Source organism: Rutidosis leptorrhynchoides, chromosome 2 (genome assembly GCF_046630445.1).
Source record: "Rutidosis leptorrhynchoides isolate AG116_Rl617_1_P2 chromosome 2, CSIRO_AGI_Rlap_v1, whole genome shotgun sequence".
Lineage (NCBI taxonomy): Eukaryota > Viridiplantae > Streptophyta > Magnoliopsida > Asterales > Asteraceae > Rutidosis > Rutidosis leptorrhynchoides.
This window is the reverse complement of record NC_092334.1, coordinates 35,376,381-35,399,942: the sequence shown is the minus strand read 5'-3', so window position 1 is coordinate 35,399,942 and position 23,562 is coordinate 35,376,381. Positions and strand designations below refer to the sequence as shown.

Genomic DNA, 23,562 nt, shown 5'->3' with positions numbered 1-23,562 from the left:
TAGAATATCTTTATTGAAATGTTTGTAACTATGAAATCTTGTGGTATGTTTTTATATCGATGCTAGCTTTAAACCTATATATCTCACCAACCTTTGTGTTGACTGTTTAAGCATGTTTATTCTCAGGTTCTTAAGAAAGTCTTCCGCTGTTGCACTATCTGAGCAAGCTGTGCATGGAGTCTCATGTTTTTGTTTAAATGAAGTGTTGCATTCAATAAAACCTTTGTCATGTATTATATTCGACTGTTATGTTACGTGTGTAGTATTTGGAAACCGATGTATTATGGGAGATTATTTCTTAAATAATCGCCCACTTGTTTAAAACATGCATTATGTATAATAAGGGTGTGCTTTTTATGAAACGAATGCAATATTTTCTAAAATGTATCATATAGAGGTCAAATACCTCGCTATGGGACCAATGAATAACGTACCGCGTTTATAGTAATATGGACGAGTCGTTTCATGTTTCATACTATTGTAGTAAGAAACCTGATTTTAAAGGTATTATGTAAGGCCTGAAATAGTGTGGGTTAGGTTTGATGTTTTTTAAGTAATGGCCTGAAATTAGCTATTATATACATACATATGCATTTGAGTAAAAATAGTAATTTTAAAGTTTTCTTTGTATGGGTGATATAATACCTTACTCATTTACATGTTCATTAATAATTTGCTTGAGATTTCCATTTACGTTTACATATTACCAAATGACATCCTTTACTTTTTATAAGAATTCATCTCATTCACGTGGGTACATCGGAGTGAAGCGAGCATTATCATTTCTATCGAATATCATGGAAGGATCATCGTTTGCACACCACTAGTCGTCCACACATCACTGTAGTGTTGATTTTGTTTGCTTCAAAAGTAAGATAACCAACCCTAACTGTCAATGCATATTTTTTTTCTTCAATATCAATAAGTAAGCACCTGCTGAATATGGAGTAATTTTTATGGGGTATTAATGGATTCTTTCTATGCATGCCCATTTAGCTCTCTAATGTGTGATATGAATGACAGGTTGGTGAGCACAAGTTTCTCTAATGTGTGATAGTTCACTTAAATCTTTCGAGATTACGGGCATGAAAGCTGGGTTCTTAGTTTCTTACGCAACAGGGTACGTATGAAACTTGCTCCAATACGCAATAGGTTGTTCGTGTCTTGTCATTACCATATGTTAAATCTTCAATGTGTAAACGGGTAAACTAGAAAAAAGTTGTCTAAATCATATTCTTTAGTCATCACATAAATACTGTTATTTGACTTGTGCTACTGACTTGTTATGTGATAGGTGGTAGATGCACTTGATATTCCCAAAGCAACAATGTCAAAAGTTCATCAGAATTTTTCTTGGCAGTAGAATACATTTGTTGCAATCCCTATTGATGCTGGTGAGCTTCTTCCTCACTTCGATTTTGCAATGACACCATCACTTTCAGCTGATCCACAATTTCAATAGGGATTTTTTTTTGGTTTTATATGAATATATGATGTTTGTAGTCCCTTTTTTTTTTTACCATGGACATATATTGAAATAGTTACAAACAATTGTTTTGATAGGTTGGCTCATGGCGTTTTGCTTAATATTTGCTGTCAGCAACTCACTACTACAACTTCATGGGTTCGACCAAAAAGGAAAACGGAAAGCAACTAACATGAGTGGAAATTTGATTAAACCTGCATCTTAATAGCAAAAAATGATCAACACTGCACTTGCCACATGATAATGTTCTTAAATCTGCTGATAAGAGTCAACATTTGTTTTCATTCCATTGTATATACAACATGTGTGATGACCCGTCCAAATCCATTTGGACGAATACATCATTCATTGATTTCATAGTGAGGTTATGACCTCTATATGATACGTTTTGTAAACATTGAATTCTTTTAAAAAGGTACACCATAAATGAATATCTAATTTCAAGATCTTTAACATCTGATAATTTCTACATATAGACAATCACCGTAAATAATAGTTTACAATACTACATCCATTGACAATACAGTCCAATAAGATACACGGTGATGATTTGTGAATGCAAAGTTTTCTCGAATAAAGCATGTATGACTCCATGCACATAGCTTGTATAACATATAAGCAAACAGCGGAAGACTTCTAGGAACCTGAGAATAAACATGCTTAAAAGTATCAACACAAAGGTTGGTGAGTTCATAGTTTTAATGTTGCGCATAATCTGTATATAAAGGTGGATCACAAGATTTCAGTTGTTTCATCCAGAAACGTTTATCAAATTATTCTATAAGATTGAGCACCCTGGTAGCTAAACTTTAACGTTTATATAATAAGTACCCCTGTTTTAACATACATGCAACCAACATGTACAATACACGCAAACCAACGTGTACTAAACTCAAATAGCATACGTCTGTTTTATAGTTCAGGCTAGGGTTTCTATACCTGGAACAGACGGGGATGTCAAGCCCTATGGATCCATATATAACTACTCGCGCCCACCAGTTCTTATAATTGGCAGTTATTAGTTACCAAAGCTAAGGGATTTTTGGTTCAAACTCGGTGTAGAATTTAGTATGTACTTGTATCCATTGCTTTTAAAATAAAGTGCATGTATTCTCAGCCCAAAAATATAGATTGCAAAAGCAATTAAAAAGGGATCTATAAACTCACCTTAGCAGCACATAAATTCATTCATCGAAATGTGATTGAAACTCGGAATGCAAAGTAATCGTAGATCTCAACCTAGAGAACATATGTTGGTCAATAAATGTTTAACAAACTAGGTCGGGTCATAATGTATCACAATCCTAATGCTCGAGACCGACATGTAAAAGTTAACAAAAGTCATCTCAAAAGTCAACCTGACCCAATATGATCTTTAAATCTATACATGTTTATTATCATAGTATAAGTCTTGATAATTGAACGAATTTATAGTTAATCAAACTCAAAATATTATTTATTTCAGGAGCTATATTATATTTGAATTATCATGGCAATCGAAAATATTTTATTATTTCACATAGCTTTCCAATACTTGTAAAATCAGATTATAATGTTTATAAAGCTTTAAAACATGATAAGACAGTCAACTTTGACAATTGTTCAACAAAACGAGACGCGCTTTATATAGAAATTCATTTACTCGATTAGTAATATTTGAAAATCCATTTTATCAATCTCATAGAAAAGTTGTTTAAATATTAATTTACAGTTTTAAACACAATTTCAATTAACGTTAACCATAATTCAGTTGACCATATCTTTTAATCCGTTCATCGAAATCACGCGATTTCTAAATGAAAAGTTAATAATTTTTCGCTAGCTTTCCAAAAACATGCGTATCATATACTTTATATCAGTAGCATATGTATCAAATTCGTGATTCATCATAAACTATCTAACGACAAAATTAAATCATACAAGCATGCATAAACATATATTCTCTAGCACTAGACATGGATACACTATTAATATATAAAAGATAAGATGTGAATGCTCACGTATCAATATTGTGATTCAATATTGTAGGAAAGTACGTAGACGCATCGGAGATGATAAACACTAGTTTGACTCACGATCATAACCCCAAGCAATACCCATAACCTCCATAGCTATAACCCATAATTTCCTTAGTTCTGTACCGCTCGAAAATCCATTTTGAAATCACTCAAACATCACTCCGTCGTAGTATTTTATGTATAATACTAATAATACTACTACTAATAATAAGATTAATAATAATATTAATCTTGAATAATAATAATAATAATAATAATAATAATAATAATAATAATAATAATAATAATAATAATAATAATAATAATAATAATAATAATAATAATAATAATAATAATAATAATAATATATGTATATATGTTTATGCAAAAGAAGAAGGAGTGAATGAATTCAGAAAACAACTCGAATTCAATTTATAAGCAATTCAGCCCACCTACTCCCCTCATGCGATCGCATGAGGATTGTGTGGAGATCTCATGCGATCGCATGAGACACAAATCCAGCTCACATTTGCAAAGTTTATGGCTATCGACATATTACATATATATTATTTAATATATATTATATTTAATCTTTAGAATTAATTAAATATTATATTATATTCTCGTGCATAGTTGATTTGTAATTTTTGCACCGATGAATTGTACGTTGATGCTCGACTTACGTACCGGTTTCGGTTTTTAGAACGTCCTTTCGTACGCTTAGAAAACTTGTACTTTACGTTTCGTGACACGTACCTTTATCAATAATTAGACTTATTTCACCAATAATTATACTAATTAAAATGTAACTTATACTTTTGAGTGTTATGGTCATTTGCTTCCTAAAATCATCGTCATAATATATATATATAATAATATTATTTTAAATCTAAACGTTTTATGACTAAGTTATTATTATATTTTTATCACATTATAAAATATATATATATATATATATATATATATATATATATATATATATATATTCATGTCTAGTTACAATTATTTGTTCGTGAATCGTCGGTCAAAATCATATAAATTTTAAATTTAAATTTGGTCGGAAATTTTCGGGTCGTCACAACATGTAATTGAGGTACTTTGTTAACACTACCATATCTTGAATTGATATAATATATTTGTTTCCAGTTTATTTAATTTAAGGGTCGTCGTGCAATGCACGGGCTCTTAAAGGCTAATTGAGTTATAAAGAAAGAGGAAGAATATGATTTCTGACTTTTGGCTAGCTAAATTTTCAAGTACTACATGGAGTACATTTTAGTGTGATGGGGTTTTTAGAGTCGGATTAAAAATGTTTTGTAACATGTAACAGTCGCAATATTCAAGTTTTTAAGTGCTGCATTTATGGATAAAAAAATGTAGTTGCATCAATATAAATACCAACACCAATACGTATAAACATAAATACGAATACGTACCCACCAATATGTAGGTGTGGTTGGTTTATAAAGCATTCATAACATACACGTATTATTCAACCCAAAAATTGGGGTTTCAGGAAAATTAAGTGATGTTGACACCCACTAATTACATGGTGGTGATGTTAATGTTAAAATACAATGCAAATTTAGATAATATGGAATTAGTAGATGTATATATGTAAAATATCTAGATATTAATATGTATAAGAAAATATCTAGATATTAGAATATGAGAGAAAAATCTAGAAATTGAAATGTAAAAGAAAAATCTAGATATTTGTAGGTTGTAGAAATATCTAGATATTTATATATCCATGAAAATATCTAGGTTCTAGAATGTACCATGGAGTAGTATAAATATGGGAGGAGATTTCATTTGTGTTGTGTGAAGTTGTGAGAGTGAAATAAGAAGTGAGTTGTGAAGAAGTGAAGAAGAGTGTGAGTTAGCAAAAGTAGAGAAGAGAAAGCTTGTAAGTAATATTGTAATTGTAATTTAATATAAGTGTTTTTGTTAAGTTTCCCGATCAAGCCTTAGTTTGTGTTTAAGTTCTTAGTGCACTTTTGTTGTTCTTATTATATGGTCGGCTCTGCCGCCTAAGTAATACATGGTCGGTTATACCGCCTAAAGATATATGGTCGACACTGTCGCCTAAGTACATTGTGCACTAAGGATTTATAAAATTAAAGGCTAACCAACGTCAAAGTGTTGGTGTAGTGAGTCTAGTATAGTCTAGGTCCTCTATAGTGGGTGTGTTGGGCTCGTCGAAGCTTCCAACAATTGGTATCAGAGCGGGTCGTTCGGGATCATTTCTAGTGGAGGAAATCGGTAAACGTTGGACGTTTACATCGGCTTGTTTTCACCAAGGCTCTAAGGAAGATTCTGTCGGAGCACAGTTAGGAACTGTGAAAGCTCATCGGTCAGTGACCAAGCTTATTGGACGTTGGACGTCATGATGGCAGATCTTGCAAGTACGAGCAGTGGAATCAAGAGTCTCAATAACCACAACTATGGTTATTGGCGGACTTGTATAGAATCCTACCTACAAGGACATGATTTGTGGGAAATAGTTGCTGGCAGTGACACAACGCCTCCACCGAAAGAAAATGCCGAAGCCTTGAGAAAATGGAACATCAAGGCCGGGAAGGCTTTATTTCTATTGAAGACTACAATCGAGGAGGATCTATTGGAGCACATCCGTGACGAGAAAACACCAAAGGCAGCTTGGGAAACTTTTGAAAAATTGTTTTCAAAGAAGAATGAAGCACGCCTCCAGCTCTTGGAAAATGAGCTCGCGGGTATCTCACAAGGAAGTCTGTCTATTTCTCAGTATTTCACCAAGGTGAAATCTATTTGTCGTGAGATATCTCAACTTGCTCCTGAAGAGAAAGTGAGTGATGCAAGGATGAAGAGAATTATCATCCACGGCTTAAGATCCGAGTATAATGGATTTATAACCGCTGTGAGAGGATGGCCTACTCAACCATCATTAATAGAGCTGGAGAATCTATTGGCTAATCAAGAGGCATTAGCCAAGCAGATGAATGAAGTAACCATAAAAGATAGAGAAGATGCACTTTTCACCAATAAGAAGAAAGCAACATCTCGAAGACAAGAGGCGATTAAAGAAAGTCAGACATATGGATGGAAGAGTCACCCAAAGTCAAAAGGCAACGCTTCAGGGGGAGCTCGGGGAGCTCAACAAGGAAGAAGAGATCATCCCCAACAACATGGAGAAAATGATAAGAGAAAGAATGGTGAATGCTTCAATTGTGGCAAGAAGGGTCATTTTGCTCGAGATTGTAAATTCCCCAAAAGGCGAACTTTTGAAGGAAATGTGGCCACCGCAAGAGATGAGAAGAAAGAGGTCACATTCGAAGCATCCATTAATGAGAAAACTTGGGATGCAGAAGCTGGACTCTCTGTTGAAGCTGACATGGATGATCAAGCTCTTGCAGCAACCTTAAAGTCAAAAATGAACTACAAAGATGATTGGATCATTGATTCTGGGTGCTCAAATCATATGACCAATGATGAGACGAAGCTGCAAGAAATGGAGGATTACAAAGGAAAGAGAGTCGTGTTGACAGCCGACAATTCAAGGTTGTCTATTTCTCACATTGGAAAGACAATAATTCCAAATGAAGGTGACTCTCATAAGCTCCAACTCGAGAAGGTGTATCTTGTCCCTGGCCTAAAGAAGAATTTACTGTCAGTACCACAATTGACAGCAGAAGGGAACTATGTGCTCTTTGGACCAGAAGATGTGTCCGTATTCAAGAGAGTAAAGGTGGTTGGCAATCCAGTTATGCATGGAAGAAGAATAGAATCGGTCTATGTATTATCTGCTGAAACAGCTTATGTGGATAAGACTCGAAAAAATGAGACGGCTGATCTTTGGCATGAACGTCTTGGGCATGTGGGCTACAACAAGTTAAAGGAGATGATGGTAAAACGCATAGTAAATGGGCTTCCTCAAATTGATATCCGAACAGATACAATATGTGATGGATGTCAATTTGGCAAAGCTCACCAATTGCCATTCAAGGAGTCAGCGCATCAGTCCAAGACACCACTAGAGCTCATACACTCAGATGTTTTCAGCCCAGTGAAACAAACATCACTTGGAGGTATGAAATATATGGTGACATTCATTGATGACTTCTCAAGATATGTGTGGGTTTACTTCATGAAGGAGAAGTCGGAGACTTTTCTGAAGTTTAAAGAGTTCAAGAACAAGGTAGAAAGTGAGCTCAATACTAAGATTCGATGCTTACGCACAGATAATGGAGGAGAATATTTATCAACCGAGTTCAATATCTATCTTAAGAAGCACAAGATCAGAAGGCAATTAACTTGCCCTAATACTCCACAACAGAATGGAGTGGCAGAACGTAAGAATCGTCATCTTGCTGAAACCTGTCGAAGTATGCTTCATGGTAAGAATGTACCAGGAAAATTTTGGGCCGAATGTATGAGGACGGCTTCATACGTGATTAACAGACTCCCACAAACAAAGTTGGGATATATTTCACCATATGAAAGATTATGGAAGATCAAGCCAACCGTCAACCATCTCAAGGTTTTTGGATGTGTATGCTACGTCTTCGTACCAGATCATCTACGAAGCAAATTTGATAAGAAGGCAATTCTGTGCATTTTTGTCGGTTATGATGAATCAAGAAAAGGATGGAGATGTTGTGATCCAAATACTGGGAAGTGTCATACTTCAAGAAATGAAGTATTTGATGAAGCTTCTTCATGGTGGTCATCTCAAAAGATAGAGCTTCCAGAATCTCATGGATTAGAAGAAGTTCCAGAAGAGAAAGAAAAACATAAAGAGCACATATCGGATCCAATTAAAGAAGGAGATGGATCGTACTCTAAGGAAACGAATCCATGGAAAACTGAGGTACATCAATCTACATTCGAAGAGGTTCATCCAAGCCAAATGGATGCCGAGGAGCATGTGCAAGAATTACGGAGATCAACAAGGCCGAGGCAACCTAATCCGAGGTATGCCAATGCTGCTCATGTGGATGAATTAATACATATTGAGCCTTCCACTTATGAAGAAGCAGCACAAAGTCAAGAATGGCAGAAAGCGATGGAAGAAGAAATTAATGCACTAAAAGAAAACCAGACATGGAGTTTAGTTCCAAAGCCAAAAGATGTAAAACCAATATCTTGTAAATGGGTTTACAAGGTGAAGACTCGATCAGATGGCTCCATTGAAAGGTATAAAGCTCGACTTGTTGCTAGAGGTTTTTCTCAACAATATGGGCTGGATTATGAAGAAACGTTTAGTCCAGTGGCGAAGATCACAACAATTCGAGCTCTACTAGCTTTAGCCGCTAGCAAATCTTGGAAGCTGTGGCAGATGGATGTCAAGAACGCTTTCTTACATGGAGAACTTGACAAAGAAATTTATATGGAGCAACCAAGAGGCTTTGAGAACAAGTTCCATCCTGACCATGTCTGCAAATTAAAGAAAGCACTATACGGCTTAAAGCAGGCTCCAAGAGCTTGGTACGGGAAGATTGGCGAGTTCTTAGTACAAAGTGGTTTCACAGTTGCTCCTTCAGATTCTAGTTTATTTGTGAAACAAGATCAAGGAAAACTAGCCATAGTGCTAGTATATGTGGATGACTTAATCATCACGGGAGATCACTATGAGGAGATCCAAAGAATAAGAGAGAATCTGTCTATCAGATTTCATATGAAGGAGCTTGGAGAACTCAAACATTTTCTTGGACTCGAAATAGAGCAGAAAAGAGAAGGATTATTTCTGGGACAACAGAAATATGCGCGAGATCTTTTACAAAAGTACGGAATGCTTAATTGCAAACCTATCTCAACTCCGATGGATCCGAATACAAAACTACGAGCAGATGAAGGAAAAAGTCTTCAAGATGTTACCATGTATCGAAAGATGGTCAGAAGTCTTATTTATCTCACACTAAGCCGGCCAGACATATCTTATGCAGTTGGAGTGGTTAGTCGATACATGAGCAATCCGAAGAAGCCTCACCTTGATGTTGTACGACGCATCTTAAGGTATGTTAAAGGCACTATTAACTTTGGCATTTTGTACAAGAAAACAAAAGAATGTCACGTGACTGGATATTGTGACGCCGATTACGCTGGAGACTATGATACACGACGGTCAACAACTGGATACATGTTTAGTCTTGGATCGGGAGTAATATCATGGTGCAGCAAGAGACAACCAATAGTATCCTTGTCAAGCACTGAAGCAGAATATCGATCAGCAGCATCAGCAACACAAGAAATTATGTGGTTGAAGCAACTAATGGAAGATCTTCATCAATCAACAGATTATCAAGTAAAGCTTTTCTGCGATAACCTATCAGCTATTCGTCTAGCAGAAAATCCAGTCTTTCATGCGAGAACAAAACATATAGAAGTGCACTATCACTATGTTCGCGAGAAGGTCCTTGAAGGAGAGATCAAGATGATGCCAACAAAGACAGATGAACAGGTTGCAGATATATTCACCAAGAGCCTAAGTAAACCGAAGTTTACAAAATTTAGAGAAGCACTTGGAATGGTCTGCAAGACATCGTTGGAAGAAAATTTGCATTGAGGGGGAGTGTTAAAATACAATGCAAATTTAGATAATATGGAATTAGTAGATGTATATATGTAAAATATCTAGATATTAATATGTATAAGAAAATATCTAGATATTAGAATATGAGAGAAAAATCTAGAAATTGAAATGTAAAAGAAAAATCTAGATATTTGTAGGTTGTAGAAATATCTAGATATTTATATATCCATGAAAATATCTAGGTTCTAGAATGTACCATGGAGTAGTATAAATATGGGAGGAGATTTCATTTGTGTTGTGTGAAGTTGTGAGAGTGAAATAAGAAGTGAGTTGTGAAGAAGAGAAGAAGAGTGTGAGTTAGCGAAAGTAGAGAAGAGAAAGCTTGTAAGTAATATTGTAATTGTAATTTAATATAAGTGTTTTTGTTAAGTTTCCCGATCAAGCCTTAGTTTGTGTTTAAGTTCTTAGTGCACTTTTGTTGTTCTTATTATATGGTCGGCTCTGCCGCCTAAGTAATACATGGTCGGTTATACCGCCTAAAGATATATGGTCGACACTGTCGCCTAAGTACATTGTGCACTAGGGATTTATAAAATTAAAGGCTAACCAACGTCAAAGTGTTGGTGTAGTGAGTCTAGTATAGTCTAGGTCCTCTATAGTGGGTGTGTTGGGCTCGTCGAAGCTTCCAACAGTTAATTGCTAATTAAACATCCAATCCAAATGGAGATTAAAACCAACATTTCTTGTTTTAAACCCCCAAATTAAAAGGTTTCATGTAATGTCACTTTTATTTGATACAAAAGTCAACGAAAACAAAATGTCAAAAATGATTTGAAGAACCTAATTAGATTGTATATATTCCGAGTAAAACTATGTCCCTTTTTAAAAAGTCTCAACATGAAAAACCTTGGTTTTTCTTTATAAAAAAAGGGTTGTGCGTACGAATTTCATATGATATTTGATATGATAAAACATAAGTAAATTAAGATCGTAATTGTGTATCCATGGAGCTAATTGATATTGTACACCCAAATCCAAATCTAAACTCAATTAAGACAAAATTTCATTCATCGTCCCTGAACTTTACATCGATTTTGACTTCCTGTCCTTTTTCTTTTTTTTTTTGTGCATTCCACGTCCCTAAACTATCAAAAGAGTACATCCCTCGTCCCCCCGTCTACTTTCTGTCTATTTTGCCGTTACCCTCCTATCACGTGCAGAGCATGTGGGGGGTAAAAAGGTCATTAAACTATAGGGACGATGAGCGTAATTATGTCTTCTTCTTCAATATTCAATTTAGTCCCAAAATCATAAATCGATGTAAAGTTCAGAGACGAGAATTGAAATTTTGTCCTCAATTAATTAAACAAGATATGTAAGAAAGATGAAGATCAGGAGGAGGCAGTCAAGAAATTGTACAGAATTTTGTTGAAGGCTTTGGGGTGTTCTAATTGAGGTGCATGTGATGTCTTCTTAATTACCTCCAAACTTGCATTTTGCCCCAACATCCTAAATTAAAACAACAATAAGTAAATAGTTAAAGGGTTTTAAATGTATATTTTATACATCGTATCCATTTTATCAAAAACAATATGAAAAAGTAACATAAGGAAAGAGAAGGAATACGTACTCTTTTAGTTCTTTTGCCACGTCTAATAAAAAGATGTTATCGTGCTCACCCCATATGATCAACACTTTCTATATTTGAAAGATTAAAAATATATCAACATATTTTGATTTTGTAATAAACAAATCATTATCCTTGTAAAGTTCCATATCAAAGACGTTTGTATGAATATCTTAAATAAATGATTTGAATTAGACAATCACCCATAGTTATTTTGTGATGAAATTAACAATATATCATTAGAACCTCGTAAATGTCCACAACATTTTTTTATTATCAAAGGCTATTTTTGTCTTTTTTACTTGTTGCATACTCCATTCGTTCCAAAAAAAAAATTGTCTTACTTTTCAAAGTCTTATTTCTTCAACTTTGACTTTCAATTTTTTTATTTATATTATAAAATACTTCATAAAAGTAATACCAATGAAAAATACATTTAAAGCTCAATTCATTCATATAATTATCATTAAATATTATGTCGTACAAACAATATTATTTAAGGTCAAAGTTGATAAAGATTGACTTCAAAAGTTAAACTGGAACAATTTTTTTGGGACGGATGGAGTATTTATCACAGCTACTAAACCATACCAATGTTATTGCTTTCTACGTAAAATATGGTGGGAGTATTTATATTTATTACGGAGTATTTATGATAATTAAAACAAATAGAAATGACAACTTCATGAGATGAAACGAGTTGTTTGGGAGTGCGAATGTTCAAAATTTTTTTGAATCGGACGGTTTCAATTTTAACTTCATTAGGCGGTTCTAGGACATCATTGAAGAAGATGTAATCAAATGTGTTAAAAATTTTGTGCAATTCAATGGGTTTTCAAGAGGATGCAATAGTATGCTGTTTCTCATATCCCAAAATGTTCCAATCCGGCTAATTTTAGTGACTACCGCCCAATTAGCCTAATTGGTTGCTTATATAAAATCTTGGCAAAGCCACTATCTAATAAAATTCACAGAGTTCTTCCAAGAGTAATCAGTCCAAATCAATCAGCCTTTTTATAGGGTAGGCAAATTCTCGACTGGATCGTCATAGCGAACGAAGTAATCAACGTATTTAAAAAGTAAAAACGAACGTTACTTTTATTTTAATTTAAGGTAGACTTCGAGAAAGCTTTTAATTGTGTACGTTGGGAATTTTTAGATGAATATATAAGGCAGATGAACTTTTCACCTAAGTGGAGAAGTTGGATTCGAGGTTGTCTCACATGGTGTCTGTCATCAATTCTAATTAGAGGTAGCCCTATAATGAATTCTCCCTCTAGCAAAGTCTAAGGCAGGGAGATCCCCTCTTTCCCTTCTTATTCCTTATCGTTGGTGTTGCCCTCATTGTTATGTTAAACATGCTTCAAGTTTTGGTCGGTACAAACAGTGGGTAACGATTTGTTTCAATTGACCCATTTACAATTCGCAGATGATGTTTTATTTCTGGATGAGTTGTCAAAAAACATCAAAAATCTTGTTGATATCTTAACCTGGTTTGGTATTGTTGGAAAAATTGATGAAAAATGTTTGTTTTTCACCAGCTTTTGACACAAAATAATTATATGGTCGAGTGACATATATTGATAACTAGTTAGTGGGTTTTGTAGTCTCTTACGAGGGCTTTAAAACAAGCTAAAGTGTGTCCAAAAGGGATTAATGTTGAATAAGATATCGAATCTCAAAGTTGGTTGTTCGGTGCAAAACTAAAAGGGTTTATAGTTGTCCCACATCGGTGTGGGAGTAAACCTATTTGTTATAGTTAAGCTATAAATTGGAGCCTTTAGAGTTTTCACACACACACAAAAAATGTATTCTTATACGTGAGTTTTCCTCTCAGCCGCAATAAGGTCTCCCCGTTCCGGTTACCTTTCAGGCAAGTGTTCAAGTCCGGCAATACGCTGCTTGGGACCGGTGTACCCTGGAAACAAACACAAGCCCGGTTCAACCTTCAATTCGGTTGGATCGTTATATTTTTTCGTTCTTACTATGATTATTTATTATACATATATTCTATCTGATTATTACATTTGTGATAATATGTATAATTGATTCAGTTTCGTATACTATATTGCTATAGGTATGGCATCAGGTCTCAAGATAAACCTCGTGAAATGCATGATTTACGGCCTTGGTGTGCCAGATACAGAAATCACAGGTAGGGCCCATATCTTTAAATGTCTAGCAGGTTTTTTCCCATTTACATATTTGGGTAAGCCTAACGGGGCATAAAATGAATAAAGTCATCGTGTGGGATGTGGTTATTAACAAGTTTTTTTCCAAGTTGAATCCATGGAAATCGAAAGTGTTATAAATTGGGGGGAGATTCACGTTAACTAAGTCTGTGTTGGGAAGCCTTCCGTTATATTATATGTCTCTTTTTAAAGCCCGGTTAACGTGATCAAGAAGCTAGAATCAATTCTAAAAAGTAGCCAAGATATTGATGAGTGTGGTGTGACCGATAAGCTGTAAATTTTGGGGATGGCAAAAATGTGGCATTATGGTATGATCGTTGGATGCCAATTGGAAGAGACCGTTTAATGGACATGTTTCCAAGGATATTTGCATTGGATCAAAATTAGCCTGTTTGGTTTTGGACATGGTATTAAATGGTGAAGATGACTTGGTTGGTAATTGGGAATGGAGATCGAGAATAAGAGGGCGTGCCTTTGATGAATTAAGCAAAATTAATGACCTATTATCAGTTGCTTCTCCACTTTCAACATGTAAAGATGGGTGGGTCTAGATGCTAAACACAAAGGGAGTCTTGAAGGTTAACACCCTCTCGTCTCTAATTGACAAAGAAACACTTGGGGTGTAAATCCACTACTCTCTGCCATATGTTGGCCTTGTATCTCGAAAAAAGTGAATGTATGTGTCTGGAAGTTGGCGTTAAATAAACTTGCAACTCGCTCAATAGGCAATAAACTGGTTCATTCTCACTCCGAATCAAGACAATCGATCCTTAATGAAGACCTCACATCTTTGCTCAAGGCACTCTTACATTTATGGTTATCATGCAGATCAAAGATGATTCACAGCGCATTTGAAGATTGGAGATCGGTTCCGAATAATATCATTGTTTAGTTTTATAGTTTAAAGAATTAAAGAATGTAAGGCCATCGACCTATTGGTGTATTTGGTGTTTTTATTCCTTGATCTGTAACATTTTGTGTGCCTTTTCTGCTCGCACCTTGCGGTTTTTATTTTTTTATTTTTTATTTTATAAATTCAGCTTTTTAAATAAAAAAAAAAAGTTTTTTAAGTGTTTCAAAATAAAAATGTAATTTAAAGTGGAGTAAAGAGATTGAACCTGTTGAAGAGGGGAAATATTAGGAGTTTCATGTTGACCAATTGTCAACCCTTTCATTAATTCCAGCTTTTCTTTCCTGTTATCATGATTAAATTTCTACGCCCAAAATTACACCATCATACGTGTTAGTGTTAGAGAATCACGAGCACAAAATTACAACAACTTTTAAATAAATGAGAATGTTATACATAGCCCTAAATGCTATGATTAAGCTTGATATACTGTCTAATATATTTAGAATTTAAAATTTTGTGGAATTAATTACAATGTATAAATATTTTTTTAATAGTGACTTTTCTTATTTGATTTTGATTTGATGTTAATGTTTATTATTAAAACCTTAAGCTACAAGTTATAATTATAAAATTAAGTTAAGTATCTCAAGTTAACCACAACCAATAAGGCTATGGTAAACATTATTCTTAAATAAAATGTTTTTTTTTTTAAAGCTAAGGTAGTTAATGTTCATATGTAAAAGTGTAAAACTGAACGAAAAATCAAATATGATTTTAAGACTGTTTACAACTCTGACTGTGATATCAGAGTCAGATTTTACACTTTTTGGTAAAAAAGTGGGTTTTTGATTGTGACTGTACTTGACCCCGTTAACCCAAAATGTCAAATTTTTGTGTCAAATATTTAAAGGATGAGGTGGTAAAATCTGATTGAAATTGGGTGAAAAAAAATTAATTTAATATAAATATAAAAATGGCAAAAACATGTGATTGGCTCAACCAAATCTCACACTCCAAACTTGTACCGTCAAAAATGCAACTGACGGAAGTTGGCGTCAGAAATTGACGCAGGGTTAATGGCGTCAGAAACTGACGGAAGTTGCCACGTATGTTAACTGACGCTGCGTTAGTACAAGTCTAAAAGTAAGTTCGGAGGTAGTGGTACACATGCTTGGATGAGGTGAGAGATCTCAAGTTCGACTCTTTTCCCTATAATAATATAATAATGTTATAAAATATCTAGATTGTGTTATAAAATATCTAGATTGGATGTTAATTTTATTATTATTATATTTTTTGCATAGTAATATTTTATACTATAAATAGACATGTATGGTAACCATTTAAGGTGTACCATTTCTCTTGAAATATCAATATCAATATTTCTTCTCTCTTTCTTCTCTCTTTTTTCTCTCTTTGTTCTTATAACCATTAAAGGTAGTTATAAGCCTACTAAATTATAACACGTTATCAGCACGAGTTAATTAAATTGAACTCACCGTGTCTACATGTAAATTTATTAGCATTGATGTATAGTAATATTGAGGCTGTCATTATTTATAAATAATGGCTCCATGATATCATGTAATCCGTGAGTCACCGTATTGGGAAAAAGGAGTTGAACATCATTTTCAGTTTTAGTCGTATGAACTTACTTTTTAATTGGTGGATCCATTTATATGAGTGGATACATTTTTCTCGATTTAGGATGTAGATCATAAAACATAGATGATTTAATCATGACAATATTTTTATCCACACCCACAAATTACACCCTTTTTCCATTACGATACTTACATATGCAGCGAAAACTTACGTAGATATCAAATGAGGCAATTTTACAGTGGGAACACGAGGCATATTGTACAGGTCCCACGGATGGCGCCAAATGATCAAGCCAAAACTGACATGAGTGCAACTTGTGAGGGAACTGCCTCTTTACACTCCGGGTCAAACGATCACGAGTCACTAATCAAGGTATGAAATTATTAATAATTTTCAGACTCAGACATATGAAATTTTGGACTACTAACATTTTGAACTACTAATTTTTGTTAAGTTCTTAGTGCATTTGTATTGTTCTTATTATATGTTGGCTCTGCCACCTAAATTATATATGGTCGACACTGTCGCCTAACTATCATTTATGTTTACTAACTTTTATTAACTTCACTAACATTTATATTTATGTTATTTAAGTTATATATGGTCGGTTATACCGCCTGAATTATATTTTCTGTAATCTAACTCTTATTAACTTCACTAACATTTATATTTATGTTATTTAAGTTATATATGGCCGGTTATACCGCCTGAATTATATTTTCTGTAATCTAACTCTTATTAACTTCACTAACATTTATATTTATGTTAATAAGACCTCATGATTGTACGCAACACGTCATTTGACAACACGGTACTTTATGTACGCAACACGTCATTTGACAACACGGTACCATGGGTCGAGATTAATTCCGATCAATACGAATATGATGAGGTCTTTATATGTTATCTAACATTTATGATTACTTATGCAATTAATCATTATTTATTTCATGCATACTAATGTTTATTCTTAAATTTATAATCTTAAAAGTTAAAATAAGAAAAAGTAGTTTGTACTTTTATTAAAAGTAAATCTTAAAAGTTAAAATACAAAAAGTAGTTTGTATTTTTATTAAAAGTAAATCTTAAAAGTTAAAATACAAAAAGTTGTTTGTATTTTTATTAAAAGGTAAATCTTAAAAGTTAAAATAAAAAAAGTAGTTTGTGTTTTTATTAAAAGTAAATCTTAAAAGTTAAAATAAGAAAAAAAAAAGAATGGTAAAATGGAGTAGCTTTTGTCAAAAATGAAGTATTGAAAATGAAGTGGTCTCCTTCTATAATTAAAAAAAATATACTTTCATCAAATGAATTTTTTTTTGTGGCCGACAATTCCAAACACGAGTCAGTGTTTAGTTTATCAAGAATATCTCTTGCTTTGGTGAAAGATCACGATCACGATATCGGGTGTTGTGAAAGAATTAAAAAAATTAGTCAAGTGGCCTTTTAAAAACTAGAAAGTTTTTTTTTAAACAAAAGGTTTTTTTTTATATATTTATAATTTACGGGTAACGTAAAAAAAGGAAGTTTTTTTTTAAAACAAAGAAAGTGTTTAAATGAATTTTACAGAAAGAGGGAAAGCAAAGTAAAAACAAAATTTTTTTCCAAACTTGTCAAATGTTTTGTTAAAAACGTGACCGTTGAAAAAAGGAGGTTGAATAATAAAACTTAAAAAACAAATTATTTTTTTTAAAGAGTGTGCATCAAAATGACCCGTTTAATAATGGGGAGTTAAAAAGATAGTCAAATTGTTTCAACGAACAAGGGTTCAATTGGATTTTTTTTTAAAAAAAATAATAAAAAAAAATAATCCAAATTTCCAGTTATTTGATTTAAAAAAAAATCTGCGGGTACGCGTGATAGATCCAATGAATCCGCATCCACGACCCGCGGGAGCTATCCCTAATTGTGACAAGTACAAATCAACTAAAAGTCTAAAAGATAAATGCTCTTATAGGGACCAAATGTTCACAATAATTGCCTAAGCTAGATATGAAACAAATAGTTCATCAAGAAAAAAAATATGCATCTAAAGCTTCTACTGAAAATTAATGTGCAAGGTACAACATATAACTATATGTTCAAATTCATTTGAGCCTTCGGAGTCACAAGTATATGATGTATATATATTACTCAATTAACAAAATAGTAAATCGAAATTAATTCATATGAATAGTAAAACGAAATTAATTAAATTACTATTCACATAAAAAACGCATATGATGAAAAACGCATATGATGAAAAGCGCAGCGCATATAATAAAAAGCGAATATGATGAAAAGCGCAGCGCATATGATGAAAAGCGCATATGATTAAAAACGCATATGGTGAAAAACACAGCGCATATGATTAAAAGCGTATATGGTGAGAAGGATATATGATGAAAAAGCACATATGGTGATTTATGAAAGAAAAAAAAACACATATGGTGATTAGTGGAAAGCACATATGGTGATTAATGAAAAGTATATTGTGAAAAAGAATCACAAATGTTTCTTGAAAGAATTCAAGGTAAGATATATGAACCAATTCATCCATCATGTGAACCATTTTGATATTTCATGGTTCTAATAGACGCATCTAGCGGATGGTCTCATATTTGTATGTTATCAAGCCGTAATATGGTTTTTGCAAAGTTTCTTGCACAAATTATTAAATTGAGAACACATTATTCTGATTACACCATTAAAAGGATGAGACTTGATAATGCTGGTGAGTTAACATCTCAAGCATTTAATGATCATTATATATCTACAGGGATTGTTGTTGAACATCCAGTTGCTCATGTGCATACACAAAATTGGTTTAGCTAAATCAATAGATAAACGCTTGCAGCTAATAACTAGACAATTGATAATAAGTACAAAACTCTCAATATTTATATGTGGACATGTAAATTTACATGCTGCGACATTAATTCGCATTATACCATGTGGAAGTCATAAATATTTTCACTTACTACTTGATTTTGGCCAAGAGCCAAATATTTTCCACCTTAGAACATTGGTTGTGCAATGTATGTTCCAATTATATCACCACAACACAATAAAATGGTTTTTCAAAGAAAGATGGTAATATATTTTGGATATAAAACATCTTCAATCATAAGATATACTAAACCCATGATGGGTGATATTTTTACAGTACGTTTTGCTGATTATCATTTTAATAAAATATTGTTCCCTAGATTAGGGGAAGAAATAAAAAAAAAATGATGCTTCATGATGTGAACATCAATTAAGGTATATTGAACTCGCACAAAAGAATGTGAAACGAAAGTTCAAAAATAATGCATATGCAAGATCTTGCAAATTAATTACTTTATGCATTTACAGATATAAAAAGAAGTGACTAAATCATATATACCAGCGATAAATGCTCCAGCTCGAATTGAAATTCCAAAAGCTGGCAATAATGTCACTATTGAGTATTTGCCACGTATCAAACGTGGAAGATCAATTGGTTCCGAAGATAAAAATCCTCGAAAAAGAAAATCAGCTGATAATGAGGTAAAAGAAAGTGTTCAAGAAGAACCACAAATCAATATTCCTTCTGCAGAGGATATTGATAAATGAAAATACTAAAATTGCGATAAATTATGCAATATTATTGAACCGAAATAAAATTAAAATCTCTATGAGATATTTTCATATAATGTTACAATGACATCATGAATAAAGATGATGATCTGGAACTAAAATCTGTCATTGAATATACAAAATGGACATGATTGAGCTCAATGGAAAGGAGCAATACGAGCTGAATTAGAATCGCTCGATAAAAGAAAAGTTTTCGGATCAATCGTTATCACTTTTAAAGATGTGAAACGTATGAGATACAAATGAATTTTTATCCGAAAAGAAATGTGCAAATGAAGTTACAAGGCAAAACTAGACTTGTAACTCAATATTTCCCACAAAGACCAGAAATGAATTAGGAGGAAAACTTATCCTCCTGTAATGGATACAATTATTTATTAGATACTTAATTAACCTGGTAGTTATTTAAATGCATCTCATGAATGTTGTTACTACTTATCTGTATGGATCACTTAATAGTGATATATATATATATATATAAATATACCTAAAGGGTTAAGGTATCATAAGCATTTTATAAAACCCAAGGGAATATATTCCATTAAATCACAAAGATTTCTAAATGGGTTTATACAAACGGGACGTATGTGGTATAACCGATTAAATGACTACTTGATAAAAAAAAGGGTATAAACTTATTTTGCACGTATGTTTTATAAAAACAATGTTCGGATATCTGATCGTAGTTGTTTATGTCAATGTTCTTAACATCATATGAACAGATAAATAAATCTATGAAATTATTCAACTTCTAAAGAATTATTTTTTGAAATAAAAGATCTTGTAAAAACCAAGTATTACCTTGGATTGCAAATTGAGCATATGCCTAATGGTCTACTTGTACATCAAACAACTTATACTGAAAAGATTTTAAAACATTTTTTAAAGATAAAACCAATTGGTTGTTAGATCACTCAATATTGACACTGATCCATTTCATCCCCGTGAAGATCATGAAGATATTAATGAATCAGAAGTTCCATATATTAGTGCAATTGGGGCTGTTATGTATCTTACAAATTGTACAAGACCTGACATTTCTTTTGTAGTTAATTTGTTGACAAGGTTCAACTCAACCCTTACAAAAAGACATTGGAATGGGTCAAACACATATTTTGATACCCCTGAGAAACTGCTGATTTAAAATTATTGCATTCTAACGTTTCAAAACAAGATTTGGTTGATTATGTATATGCAGGTCATTCATCAAATCCTCATAAAGATAAATCTCAAACTCGATATGTATTCCTAAATGGAGGTACCACAAAATCATGGCGTTCTTAAAACAAACACTTGTTACAACATCATCAAATCATGACGAAATGATTGGATTATATGAAACTACTCGAAAATGTGTTTGGTTGAGATCAATGACACAAATCATTATTGATTCTTGTGGACTAGAACGCTATAAAAGACTAACAACTATCTTCACCAACAACTATATATGAAGATAATGCAGCTTGCATAATACAAATGAAAGAAGAGTATCAAAAGTGACTGAACAAAATATAAATACTGACGAGGCGCCAAAGCCATAGATGGTCTTAACGGTCATAAGTTTGATGGAAAAGAATGGTATGTTGGTAAGGCTCAGAAAAGACTACAAGGGAATAGGAATTGAAACAAGGGTTTGAGTAAACCATGAAGGAGACTGTAGACAAATCACAGGGGCTAAACTTGTACATAAAAGATTTAGATGATACAGTTTCAGATGAAAACCTCAGATTCTTCTCATATACTCAAGATCTCGTAAAAGACAACCAGATTAAAATGAGATACGTTCAATCAACAACTCTGCTGATCTTTGTACCAAAGCACTGCCAACTGCTATTTTCAGAACACACGTTCATAATATTGGCATGAGGCATGTTCAGAAGATGTAACAACTCAGGCGTTGCCTACTTGAGGGGGAGTCAACTCTATGCTGCACTCTTTTTCCCTTAGCTAAAGTTTTATCCCAATGGGTTTTCTTTAGCAAGGTTTTTAACGAGGCAAAATTGTCATTCAAGGGGGAGTGTTATAAAATATCTAGATTGTGTTATAAAATATCTAGATTGGATGTTAATTTTATTATTATTATATTTTTTGCATAGTAATATTTTATACTATAAATAGACATGTATGGTAACCATTTAAGGTGTACCATTTCTCTTGAAATATCAATATCAATATTTCTTCTCTCTTTTTTCTCTCTTTGTTCTTATAACCATTAAAGGTAGTTATAAGCCTACTAAATTATAACAAATAATAATATATTACATTTACGATTCTATTATTATTGTTGGACGAACTTAAATATTTGATATTGCATACATACATTACATATATAATTTAAAGAAATCAGTAGTACTTCGATGCATCAAATCACCAACATCCATTTAATTCAGGTAATAATGCATGAAAACGACAACAATAATTATCAAATGAACAAATAATAGAGTGACTTACTTCGATGAAATCATTGAGAACACAATTCGGCATGTAAACACGCTTGAATACGGCCAAACGTGTCAACACTCGAAGCTGCTTTGCGGTTTCTGGCATCATTAGGTCCTCAATATTATCCATTTTCGCTTTCTTCAGCAGCTCGATATTATCACTCGGCCTCATGTTCACTCCTGAGCTCGCAATCACCACTTTTTGAACCCTCTCGGGCCACATCTCAGCCATTCTGTATGCCACGAAACCCCCATAGCTTGTCCCGATCACTAGGTATCTATCAATCCCGATTTTGTCCATCAGTTTCGCGATGGCTTTCGCTTGGAAGATCTCTGATCGCTCAGAGGACGCTGTGGTGGATTCTCCAAAGAACACTAGGTCGGGAATGTAGACGTTGAAATGAGGCACGAGTAATGACACCTACGCGATCATATTTGTGACAATTATTCAATGACGGATCTAGAAAAAAAATTAACTTATATGATTACCTATCATCTATTCAGTATTTAGACCGTATTCAATTAACTATTCATCGATAAATATACATTTAAATAGATAAGATCTTTCCTACTTAGGCTTATCCTTTAACTATTTCTGACCATTTTCCATGATCACCTCAAGATATCTTGATACCGAAGATTTTAGTGATGTATAATATACTGGTAAAATCATTATTTCTCTGTTTGGTTCAAAATGTTGGAGAAAAGACAGACTGACCTGTCGTTGCCACTGCCACATGGCAGGAGCACCAAATCCATGAATTAAAACGAGTGATGATTTCTGTTGGTCATCACCTTCTAAATTTGAGGAATTTTCTAAAGAAATAGGTTTTTTGGGTCCCCAAAAATGGATTTTTGTGTCGGCATCCACATCGATCACTTGGGAAGAGAGGCCACATTTGGTGAGGGAACGACGGAGGAAGGAGCTGTACAAGGAGACTAAACTGATGCAAGAGGCTACCATTGTTTATGTAATGAGGTTTTTGTTTGGTTGTGCTAATTGTGAAGTATAGGACATGGAAATAGTAGTGAAAACAAGTGTACTAAAACTAGTCACCTATATATATGGAGTATGATAGTAACTTGAATCAAGTTTCACATTCACAGGACCTACCAATTATATTATTTATGTCAATGTCAATAATGGTTGAATTTTCACCATCTAAAAAAGACAAAAAAGAAGTGATAAAACCATATAACTATGTATTTTTGTAATCAAGTTTAGTAGTTTTATTTTTTAAAAATTTGGTTTC

At 33.3% G+C, this 23,562-nt stretch overlaps 1 protein-coding gene across 1 annotated transcript; it reads right to left on the bottom strand.

The window, feature by feature from the left end:
* Window positions 1-11,385: 11,385 nt before the first annotated feature.
* Window positions 11,386-23,319, bottom strand: LOC139890709 (uncharacterized). The gene is made up of 5 exons (XM_071873619.1): window positions 23,028-23,319; window positions 22,320-22,730; window positions 14,932-15,027; window positions 11,625-11,692; window positions 11,386-11,503 (listed from the first exon to the last, which is right to left on the bottom strand). The coding sequence occupies exons 1-5, from the start codon at window positions 23,271-23,273 to the stop codon at window positions 11,386-11,388; spliced, it is 939 nt and encodes a 312-aa protein (XP_071729720.1). The 5' UTR covers window positions 23,274-23,319.
* Between the last annotated feature and the right edge of the window lie 243 nt (window positions 23,320-23,562).